Source organism: Phaenicophaeus curvirostris, chromosome 17, assembly GCF_032191515.1.
Source record: "Phaenicophaeus curvirostris isolate KB17595 chromosome 17, BPBGC_Pcur_1.0, whole genome shotgun sequence".
Lineage (NCBI taxonomy): Eukaryota > Metazoa > Chordata > Aves > Cuculiformes > Cuculidae > Phaenicophaeus > Phaenicophaeus curvirostris.
The window spans coordinates 4,031,967-4,043,713 of record NC_091408.1 but is presented as its reverse complement, the minus strand read 5'-3'; the positions used below and the strand labels follow the sequence as shown (position 1 = coordinate 4,043,713).

The 11,747-nt window shown below is 48.2% G+C and overlaps 1 protein-coding gene across 1 annotated transcript; it reads right to left on the bottom strand.

Annotated features, from left to right (window-relative positions):
- Positions 1-1,338: 1,338 nt before the first annotated feature.
- Positions 1,339-9,261, bottom strand: MORN3 (MORN repeat containing 3). Its single transcript, XM_069871043.1, has 5 exons — positions 9,117-9,261; positions 8,293-8,450; positions 6,747-6,906; positions 4,083-4,267; positions 1,339-1,658 (listed from the first exon to the last, which is right to left on the bottom strand). The coding sequence occupies exons 1-5, from the start codon at positions 9,259-9,261 to the stop codon at positions 1,590-1,592; spliced, it is 717 nt and encodes a 238-aa protein (XP_069727144.1). The 3' UTR covers positions 1,339-1,589.
- Between the last annotated feature and the right edge of the window lie 2,486 nt (positions 9,262-11,747).

The window sequence follows — 11,747 nt, the reverse complement described above, 5'->3', positions numbered from 1 at the left end:
GTAAAAGAAATTGCTCTTACTAAGTCTTCTCTGCGTTTCTTCTGCACAACAAAAATGATCCATTCCTTGATGTCATTGTGACGTGATGAGAAATAGGTTCTATATGGCAACCGATGGTGTGCTGGACCGAATGACCTGGTCCAAAGTGAAGCACCAAGACACTTCTCTTGGTGTGCCTCAAAGGAAGCTGCATCAAAGGGTAATCATAGTCAGTGTTCGGTGGTCAGCAGGTGGAATCACTCTCTGCAACTTTTTAAATCCTGACAAAACCATCAGCTCAGTCAAGGATTGCCAGGAAGACAACAGAATGCACAAAGGACTGTGACGTGTGGGTTGCAACGGACCAGTTCTCTGTGACACTGCCCAACCTCATGGCTCTCAGATGACTCTGCAGAAGCTGCACAAACCGGGCTACTAAACTCGGGCTCACCCAGCTCCCTCCCCAGAGCTGTCTCCCTACAGTTATGATGATTTTCAAGCATCTCGACAACTTGCTGCAAGGGAATGTTTTCCTCAACCAAGCAGCAGCTCAAAACACCTTCAAAGATTTCATCAGTTCCAGGAGTCCAGAATTCTGGAATAAACTTGTTCCTAGTTGGCAAATATGCGTAGATTGTAATGGTTCTTATTTTGATTAATAAATTTTATCCTAAGATGAGATATACTGCTTTAAATTTGAAACAGCAATTATTTTTGCACCACCCTAATGCTTTTTCTGATTGCTTAAATGGAAAAGCAGGTTGTCTTTCAGTCTAGAAAACACCAAGGGACCAAAGGAGCTGTAAACACGCAGTGATACTAGGAAGCACAGTATTAATCAGGTGAGGTTATGACCTACTCTTCTAGTTTGTTTTCCACCTTATTTTAGTCTTGTGGGTGATGCTCAGCACCTCCCAGGTCAGATGTGCCACAGCTCTTTCATCCTTGCATTGAGTGGGAATGGAGCAGCTGGCACGGTGCCGTGGAGCGTGGGGGCTGGCCAGGGAGCAGAGCTGGGCTGAGATCTGGTGCTCTGCATTCCCAGGAATTAGAGAGGAGAACCAGCACCACGTTATGGAAAACGCACAGAAAGAACAAGTAACATAGAAATAAAAATATTAAATTGAACGTGGCGTGTTCATGTTGAAAACCTATCCTGGTTCACGGGTGTGTATGGGGCTGAGGTGGCAGGGCTGGGGGGGGCAGGTAGGACAATTCTTTGACTGTAGTTGTCTAGGACTTCCCTTTTACAGCCTAGAATAGGAATCCTGCTTCTCTCGGGCAATGTCAAAGACCCAGAAACCACCAGGAGTGCAGTTACAGGAGGAGTAAACCAAAGGAGCCAGGTGAAGAGTCCCTGTGCCTGGCTCCCAGCATTTTGTTACTTGTGCATTTTCCCCTTTCCTTCTTTTTTCCCTTTCTTTACCAAAATAAGGAGGTGGGAGGGTGCTGCTGAGCAAGGCCACCTGTAGAGTGAAGCGTGCATGGGCAACCTTGAGGGAAAAGTGAGGCAGACCAGGACACAATACACAGCGTGGGTGTGAGACTCAAATAAATAACCCAGGATCATGCTCTTGCCTTGCATCTCTTTTTCCTTCAGCATCCGGTTATTAATTGTGGCTGTCATCAAACGTCGCCTGGGCCTCTGCTAAAACACCATCTGGATCAGCCAGTTCGATCTAAATGGGAAGAATACAAATCAGTTTGGCAGTGTCATTGAAGAAGCTTAAGGTTTTATGGGTATCAATTACTTGAGCATTAATAGAGCATCTTCTGTGTATCAGGACTTCAGTTTCTATAGCAGCCTCCCAATTACTGGGTTTGAAACATGGCTACGCTTTCCTAATTTTATCAGCATGTAGAACATCACTCCATCTCCTTGAAATAGCTCTGCATGGCATGGATTGAGTCTCCTTTAACAAAACACATTCTTAGACAAAACTGCCTTTCATTTGTAGCCTGTTGGGTCTCGTCTGTAGTTTTAGGAGGCGAGGAATTGCAGTCACCCAAGTGAGCAACAAAGCTCACGTGAAAGCAGGGGTCTGGAGTTACATAGCCTGCATGTGACTGGATGCAGATTCTTGAGAGGGAAGTGCCAGAGCCCTGGCCTGATGTTTCCTGGGGGACTCGTGTGTGTCATGTTCTCCCAGGCAGAAGACATCAACTCCTCTTCTCATTTAGTTTGTTACACTTCACGCAGCCTTGGCTTCAATAACTATACCAGCAAATATCTCAAGTCCAACCTGTTGTATCTTTCCTCATAATCTGAACATAAAAATTATGTTTGAATTCTGCCTTAATGCAGCCCCATCACCTGCGTCCTGGATTCCTGCAAAGCTTGGGACAATCACACTCTAGTTTTCAGCGTTTTCCTGTCCCGCACATCCCCACTCTTTGGTTCTTTCACCTGCTGACGAAGATGCATAGTGATGCTTTTCCCAAGCAGAAGCTCGGATCCTCACTGTTAGCTTCTTGCCAGGTGAAAACTGACTATTTAGTCCATCTCTGGTCAGGGCAGTTTCTAACGCTCACCCCAAGTCTACTTTTCTTTAACAGCTACTTGCAACCGCGATTTGACAAAAGTTTTATGAAAATCTGAAGTCAATGTTCCTCCTTTTATCTGCTACTTCCTTCATATTCTGAGATCAATAAATCTCTCCTGATGGAAAGCGTAATAACAGCAGTGAAAGGTGAGCGTTTCTTCTTACTCACAGAGCAGAAGAAAACTGGGTCATAACTTGGTCTTCAGGGACTTAGATAAACAGTCAGGCTTGAACATCCTGCCACAGGCAAGTGGCAATTCATCCCAGGGCTGCTGGGCTGGTTTGTTGAGGAGGAAGCTCTCTGGTGACCCCTGACAAACCTTGTAAGGTAAATATTTTTAGATACAGAAGTGCTGCTCCTTTCACTCTTTTTGCAAAATCAAGATTGTTTTCCCCTCATGAGTATTTGATGTTTATTATTCTGCACTACTGTGGGTGTGCCTAGTAATTACAGGATTAACTGGCTTGCCCAAAACACTTGTGTGCAAAGAGTCCTCACAATAGAAGCCGGGTTTAAGAAATTAAGGGAAGCAAAGATGTAAGAGCTGTGAGCTTCTGGAGGTGTTTGCAGTGACTTTGTCGCTGGAGGAGAGGAAAAAGGCAGGCAGCTTCACCTGCCACAGGGACACTTTGTTCCTTGTGTTACTGAAGTAAAGCAAATGCTGTCATTACCCATTTAAGCAAAAAGGAGCTTTCTCACCTGTACCCTGTAGTAATGGTTCCTTGGAAATGTGATGCCCTTGTATTTCACGTGGGCATCAGTCAGACCGTGGGGATTCAGGACGAGACCCTTTTTTGGCCCACTGGGTCTCTTGGAGCCACATCTGTTCCCTACTGATCCCTGTTTCCTATTGTCTGAAGGCATGGAGCAAGGGACAGGCTCTCCCCTCCTCCAGCTCCTGCACCGAAGTGATGTGCAGGGACGCAGCGTGTCCACGTGCCCCACTGTGCATCTCGCCAGGTCTTTGGGAGGAGGATGGGGACTGGCTCTCCCTCCACAGCCTGTGTCAGTCTTAACAGAAAAGAAGAGCGGAGGATGCTGGCTCTCGAGACACCCATCTGCTCACCTTGGGGCAAGGTGGGAAGCTACACGCACCCCCAGGGCTGCTGGGCATGGATGAACCCCTGCCTCGAGGTGCCTGGGTGAAGGGAACAGCCAACGTGAGTGCTGCAGTGGCTCAGGCTGCACTAAGGTCTTGTCAGCTTGAGCAGCTTGGCTTGGTGAAATCCTCTGGGTTTGACGCAAATCCCACTATTGTCCCTGTCTCTATTGTCCCTGTTTCCTTTGTGCTGCTTCAGGTCTCGAAGCAGTTTTGGTGCACGAGAACTGCATTTTTGCAGATGTAGGTGATTAGGAGGCTCCAGTGGTGACTGGACGGGCCGTTATTCCCTCTGGGGCTATTTAGGGCACTGCTGGCCAAAAATCCCTGAGTAAACACCCTGTGAACTGGGAACCCCGTGCAAGTTATCGCTTGGAGAGGGAAATGCTACCTGGTGAGCTGGCCCAAGTGCTGATGGATGCAAACATCACTAGCAAAACCAAAATTTCCAAGCAATTACCTTTGGTATTGGATACGGAGTAGGGGCAGGAGCTTCATCTCTGCCGAAGTCAATCAGAATTCCACATTGTGGTGTATCTGCTGACCAAATACCTTCAAACAATTGTCCCTTTTCCAAGTAGAAGAATTTCCCTGGGCCATGCTTCTTTCCATCTTTCCAGCCTCCTTCGTACCGATTTTCATTTGCTACAATTAAATACATGAACAGACCGTGAGATTTGCACCATTTCATTAAGCGGCTACAAACAAAATCAATCAACACAGTGAACTGTCAGAAAAGGAGAAAGGATGTGATCTGTTTGGCTCTGCTTAGTAATTTCAAGGGCACTGTCACACAGTGTGGTTCTGCTTTCCCAGTGCCCTGTTTGCTGTGCCGCAGAGGGAGACGAGGCTTTGGAAGATGCCCCTGCTTGCCCACTTGGTGTGCATTTACCTGCTTTGTTCTCCTGGTGATGGTAATTTTTTTGCTAATACGTGGAGCAAGTGAGCACAGGGTAAGACCAGTAGCTGAGTTGCTCTTCACAGCATAAGAAATTACAGGACACAAATTTTGTTACTGCAACAAATCACGCAAGATCTCTGGCTTGAAGAGGTTTGCTTGTCTGGCTGAGGAACAGCAGTACTGTCTGATCATTGTCCAGTCAAAATATTCTTGATTTCAAGTAATACTTGTAGCTATGTTTTTCCTCAATGAATTATAGAGCAAGAATGGCTGTGAGTGTCAGAACAGTTCAGGCAATCGGTCACAGACTGTTTTTGCAGCTGTGCTGCATCTCGTGGCATTTTTCTGCAAGTTGAGAGAGGTTTTTTGGTCTCTGTGTTGCTCTTTGAGATTCCATCCATCCATCATCAGCAAGGAAAGCAGAGCTGCAAGGGGAACAGAGCAGCCTCGCCCAGCAATGCTGGTTGGGAAGGGGCATCATAACCATACTGATGAGGATGGGATATATACCAGGCCACCTTCCTCTCACTAGGAGAGTCCTCTGCTGTCCCATTTTCCCAGATAGAGTGTTTCTGAGCAAAAAACCCATGGAGTTTTATTACTTAGTGGAAATACCTTTGGGTCTCAGCTGAACTCTGCCGTTCTTTGTGGCAAGAGGTGGCTGAAATACCAGGACACCCAGCACGGTGTCACAGAGGTAGCTGGGGACTGCCAGGATGCCATAAGGGAAGCAGAAAAACAAAACATGCTTGTACAAAGTGTGACTGCTGGGTCTTCAGGCAGGGTCTGGTTTACAGTTTAGAGCTGTGGTTCTGGTGATCTTCAGCTTGCATCGAACACCATGGCTGCACCGTGGCACCTGGCTGCTCCCGTCCCCTCTCCTCCAGGATATCTCGTAGGTTGTGTTGCTCACAGACAAGATCTCCTCTGCAGACATGCAATGCTCTGGTTTAAAGGCCTGCAGCAGAGGCAGCAAACGCTCGCGGTGCTCCCAGCCAAGCTCACCCTTGCTGGGCACGCTGCCACTACAAGCAATTTAATCTTGAGCTGCAGCTCATCGTGACCTCCACTGAAGAACTCCTTTTCTTTCACCCTCGCAAAGCTGCCGGCACGTGGGCATGCTTCCAGCAGCTGAGCTAAATACATTAAGCTTGTGGGTATGAAATAATTGCTCTGGCTAATTTTAACCAAAAGGAATCCAGCTCACAATCCGTTGCAGGCTACGCTGAAGGCAACTGGGCTCTGAAACAGCGCATCAGCCGTGGCTCAGCCCCGAGGGCTCCTCAGTTGATAATACCCGGGGGTGACTTTGACAGGAGTGAAGCAGATCAGTGGAAGGAATTACCCCTGCAAGTGGGTGCTGGTTCCATCTGGATGAGCCATCGGACCAAAGGGACTTCGCATTCAGCAGAGAGACCACAGTTATGCCTGTGATGTGCAGTGAAGGTCACGCGCGTTCCTCCCAGCTGCTTTGCTTGGCTAATTACTAGCCTTGCCATCACTTTCAAGCAAAAAGCTAGAATAGATGAATAATAATACAGAGATAATATTTCTTCCAATGTTCCTGGAATGCAGAGCCTTGTACTGCAAAGGACGGAACTGGGGAAAAATGTGTTAAATTGTAAGCAAAATAAGGCGGAAAACCCCTCCAAATTTATATTTATATGATGAGATTGTCCCCAGCATTCCCGATCTGTGATGTGCTTGGTGTTATTTCTGGGGAGGGATCATGTACTAATTAAAACCCTGCGTTCACTCAATGCGAGCCAGTGTCGGAAGTAACAGAGGGGACAGAGTGAACCCAAAAAGAAAACTTTTTTCCTGTGCTGGAAACTGGACTCCTCTTTGGTATGCAGCAGCTAGAAAGTATGTCTGGCAAAGTGCCTGCCTTGAGAGGAGAGATGTGCTCTTCTTTGACCCAACAGTTTATTATCTCTAACCCTAATCGTTCCAGTCATTTAAATGTAAATCACAGCAAAAATAAGCTTTGTGGGCTTGAGCAGCACAATGCCGGCCCTTGCACAGCCTGTGCTGCCTCCAGCCCTAAACCAGGAGGGGATTGAGGACGACTCAGAGCAGCTGCAACACTAACACAAGGCTGTAGCGAGAGATGCAACGTAGCACCCAGAAATCTGGATGGCAGAGGCAGCCAAAGAGCAGCACGATGCCAAATACCTTGAAGGGGACCTGCAGATGCCTTGGGTGAAGGTGGCAGGTACTTACCCAGCTGCAGCATCCCCTGCCCGTTGGGCTGGTCTGACAGCCACTGTCCCTCGTAGATGGAGCCATTCCGGTAGTACATCCGTCCCCAGCCACTCCGCAGCCCATTGCTCCACTCACCCTCGTAGCGCTCTCCACTGGAGTAAAATGTCACCCCATAGCCCTGGAGGACAACACAGAGATGTGGTTAGGGGCCTCTGTATGGACAGGGGTCAGTGTTCAGTTCTGGGATGTAACTTTCTTGCTCCAGCACTCTTCCACAAGGCAGCTGGCATCCCAGCTTTGTGGCTGTTCTTATGTTGAAGGAAACAAGAGGTGGCAGTATGGGATTTTTTTTGCAAATGTTTGTATTCGCACAAGAAAACCTCAGGTGTGTATCTCAGTGCATTATTATTGGCACAACTGCTGCTAATATTTAGCTAAAAGCAGGTTTCACTAGAATATAAAGCTGCCTGGGGGTAGGCAGCATAAGCATGAAAGCAAGACCTGTCTTTCAGTGCAGGGATTTCATGCCTTTCAACCCTGGTGATGGTTCCTACGGCCCAGGCTGGGCAACTCCTTCCCTTGCCCTTGCTCTGATGTGGAACCGTCTCCGTTCTCTGCTTTCTTTCCCCAGGCTCGATGCCACTGGCAGGTTTGGCTGGCAAACTTCTGAATCAAGACCTCTGAGAGAGTGCAGACCAGGGACCCCAGGAGGTATTTGTCTTACATGTTTGTTTGCTATTAAAAGAAGTCCAGAGGTATCCCCTATACCAGGGAGCGATACCAGTAAGAAATACTTACATATTAATAATAAGTTTTCCCACAGGAATAAAGTCTTAATTTATCTCTGAACAAAAATTAAAATCAGTTCTGGAAATAACTGATTTTTTTGAGCATTAAATTTGTTAAACTGCATGGAGGAGGAGGCTTAAACTGCATATGGAAAGGAGGCTTTTGTAAAAGAAAATAATGTTAATGATCTTTGGATGTTGTTATAAATCTTTCACGAAAGCTCAATCATCCAAAGTATATCCTCAAAGAACAGGACGGGAAGCTCCCTCCAAAAGGCTGGAGCCATAGATCCACACGCCAATTAGCAGTGTAAGAGGCTATTAATTTAATTTGAGAGCAGACACAAGGGCGGATGCGAGGTTTCCAGTGGCAGATCAAAAAATGCTCCTACAAGGATTTTGCACAGGAGATGGCAGTCATCTTTACCTCATTATGTTTACTATAGAAAAAAGCGTGATTTATGTGACAGGCTTAATTTCCAAAAGAACTCGTGGTATTTGTCTAATATGCTGCAAAACTCCCAGATGAAGAAACATTTCCCCGCAGTGCTTATAGCACAGGTTCCTCTCACCATTCCTGCAGCATCAGACGTGGAGAGGTGAGTAACACCAAGAGCAGGGAGGTTGGGGAGGGAAGGGAGAGAGGGCTTTTGAGCAAGAGTTTCTGCTCTTTTTGGGTTTTTTTGTTCCCCAAATATTCATTTCCCAAAATCCCTTCAGGGTCAGTTTTGGGAAATGCTACCTTGCCACCAGCAGGCACAGGAAATCTCACTTACGCTTCTTTTGTCATTTTTCCACCATCCTGCGTACACCTTCTTGTGTTCCTTGGTTACAGGGTCAGGAATGCTGTATGAGCCATAACCATCCCGTTTCCCAAACTTCCAGTCACCGCTATAAATAGCTCCAGTGCGTTTCCATACTTGGGTGCCTTTACCTGTTTAACAAACAAAAGGCCATCATGGTTGTTAGGAAAAGGGTTTATGGCTCTGCTTTCCTGCAGCTCCATCGCAGGCAAGGCAGCACTGACTGCACCGAGGCAGGTTTATGTCTGGGATTCAGTTTAGCTCCTGAGTAGGATGCATTGTTAATCATGATCAGGAGCTTCCTGTGTGGCCTTTGCTGAACGCACTTAAATCTTTCCAAACCTCAGTTTACTGCTTGTAAACAAGCCCGTTCTGCTCCTGCTGCTCAGGACTCAGTCTGGGTCTCCTTCCCCTGCTCTGTCTCCTCTAGCACCCACTGCAACTCGAGAATAAATGAATATTCCTGAAGCCAAGAGAACTTAGGGACTGTGCAGCCAGTGCCCATCCCAGTGTGTGGATCTGGCTGCGGTTCGCTGTGTTTGCAGAGGGCTGTTAAACATCTATAATCTAGATATTTCAGGCAATTGCCCCTGAGTGCATGCAAAAGTTTCTCAAGTTACCTATTAGAAATGTTTGAGCACATTTTTGTATGTAATACATCAACGACACACATAAATATATTAATGCATGAATAAATGGTCTTCCCAGAGCGTGTATAACTGCTGACTGCTCCCTGTCCCTAGAAACTTTTGTAAAGATGTCTAAGTTGGTACTTTTCTCAAAATGGTCTCCCTTACCGTGTTTCAAGTTGTGCAGCCATTCTCCAGTGTACTGATCCCCATTTACAGCATAGACTGTGTGTCTTAATCCACATTTCTGTGCTTTCCTGTCCCATTCATGCCAGAGAGGCTCGGTAGCCCTGGGGTATTTTACAATGGGCATGTTGTTCCTGGCTGGAGAGGAAAACAAATGACTGTCAGCAATGAATTAGAGAGAAATTACTAAGGCAGGTATGGGCAGAACTGTTTATTTGTGAGCTATGTTTTAATATACATCTGAGTCAGTAACTGATGCCTGGCTTTGGAGGGGTGAAATAGAGACATAAAAACGCTGAAGTACAAACCAGCACTGTCTGAAAATAGGCTCGCAGCAATGCCTGGTGTCTTAGGAGATGTTACATAAGTCTCAGCCAGTAGGGTCTGTGGTGGGCATCAGGCTCCGTGCTTGTCAGAGGTCTTGGGGAGCACAGGAAAAGCCAAAACCTTGCCAGGCTCCTTCCCATGGCCACTCCACTGCCAGCTCTGCACAAGGCAGTAGCAATCATTTAAGCAAATTAGAAAATTATTTGTATGTTAGGAAACATTTCAGGTAATTGGAAAGCGTTTACAAGACAGAGCAGGTCAGAGAGTTGGTCCGTGTCCCTGGGGTCCACCAGGAGCTCCGGCATTTCATACATTGCTCAGTAATGTAGCTCAGACTCCCTGACTGCTAAAAATATCAGTCCTGCAGGTGTCTTTTTAAAAGGAGTAGAAACCACAACGGTTCTAGCTGTCTACCAGGAGGCTGCAGACTTGCCCAGGGCAGGACAAGCACTTGTAAGCCAAGGAGGCTGCCAAGGGGGTGGTTTCCAAAGTGAAGTAGGTTTTTAAGCATGAAGACCAGGCAGGGGGTGATGGGCACAGCAAGGAGGTGTCAGAGATCTGAAGGGAAAGAATCAGCGTGTGGGAAGATGAGGGAGAATTAAGTTGTTTGGGCCCATCAATATAGAGAGGAGTGTGGCACAGTGGTGATTCCTGGGCATTGCTGGTGGGACAACTTGCTGTTCAGTGCAGAGGGAATGCCAGCACGCACTCGGAGGTGAGAGTGGTCTCCTATAAACCCTAAATAAATGCCAAAAGGTGCCTGTAGAAACAAAAAGCAAGTTTCTATGAATGCGGTCAGCATCCAGAGCTTGACTGGAGTCTGGCAGTGTGGGATGCTCTCCAATTTTGTCTCCTGGGCTCCCCCTTCTGTCCTGATCCGCTGGACTGAGCCACTATCTAGTGGTTTTGCTGTGTTTCTTCCTTGCTAGCAGAGCAGAGCTCCAGATCCTGCTGTGCTGCGGGCGCTGGGGAGCACAGTGTGGGGGAAAGCACGGAGCTTGGGAGGAGAGGGCAAAGGAAGGTGATTTCTAAGGAATAAAAGCTAGACTTATAACTAAGAAAATATAGTTAGTGTTCATTCCTCACCTGTGGGAAATAGTCATTCAACAGCTTTTTGGAGAGTTGTCATTGCTAAAAGAGTGTGCCCCTGTGTCCATGATGAGCCTTCCTCCCCAAACGCAGCTGTGTTGTGTAGATTTTGTTCCACTGGGCTCCTTGCTGCGGGGCTGCGGGGGGCGTGGGCGCAGGCAGCGCCGAGGGGGTGCAGGCAGGGGGTGCAGGCAGGGCCAGGGGAGCACAGGCAGGGCTGGGGCACCTGCCCGGGGAACTGCATTGTGAGCTCAGATCGGGGGGGCGGGGCGGAAGGGTTCCTGGCAGGTTATGGTGGGAGGAGAGGCGCTGGAAGCAGGTTCCCAGGTGCCCAATTTGGGTGCCACCTCCACGGACCTCAAGGAGAGAGGGGAAGGTGAAGACCAGCCCACTGCCAACTCTTGAAGCAGATGTTCTGGAGATGGGGTTGCCTCTAAGGGCGGTGGAGGAGTTGACAGCTGGAGTCCCCTGGCCATGCCACTCACCTGGGAGTGTCTTGGCTTGGGGACAGTCTGTCAGGATCTATCCCTCGGTACGATGGTCACAGCCCACTGCAGAGGATGTTTTTTCTGCAATGCAAACACAGGATACACCACAGCTGCTAAGTTTCTCCCTTGTCTTCAGGTGCCACAGGCCCCGTAGAGGGGAGCTCTTGTCAGTATTTGCCACAGCTTAAGGGTTTGCAGGACACAGAGCTGCACGTTGCCAGCTGATGTCTGTCCTCCCCTTGCTGGAGGAGCAGAAGAGCCGAGCCACAGCTGTGTGCACCCACCCTGACACCGGCCGTGACCTTGAAGCAGCTCAAGGCCATGAAGGGAGGTCTCCTCACGACCCCTGCCAGATGGGAGCGTCACCATCCCATTACCACAACTGACAACTTCCTTAGCTCATTAGTATTTTAAAACCCCAGGGAGGATTCCCAGCTGTATGGGCAGCCCCAGCACCCGGCTGTCTGCTCACTATGCCCTCCGAGGCACAGCCTGCACGGAGCACCTGAGCTAACACAGCCACCTTTATTTGCTGAATTCCTTTCCCAGGTTTGCCCAAGTGTTAACATAGCTGGCATTTGCTGCCCTGCACGTTTTCAGCCGCCCATTACAAGCCTGGCAGCAAGAGGTGAAGAGCTGCTCTGGCTGCAGCCTCCCAACAGTGGCTGCAGCTCTCGGTGGTGACGGCTAGAGGCTGCTGCTCCCATGC

Excerpts from the sequence above, each read along its gene's own strand:
- MORN3 (XM_069871043.1), bottom strand. The coding sequence starts at position 9,261 with ATGCCCATTGTAAAATACCCCAGGGCTACCGAGCCTCTCTGGCATGAA. Across the intron at positions 8,451-9,116 it reads GCTGCACAACTTGAAACACG|GTAAAGGCACCCAAGTATGG; the intron begins GTAAGGGAGACC and ends TTTGTTAAACAG. Across the intron at positions 4,268-6,746 it reads GCAGGGGATGCTGCAGCTGG|CAAATGAAAATCGGTACGAA; the intron begins GTAAGTACCTGC and ends ATTTAATTGTAG.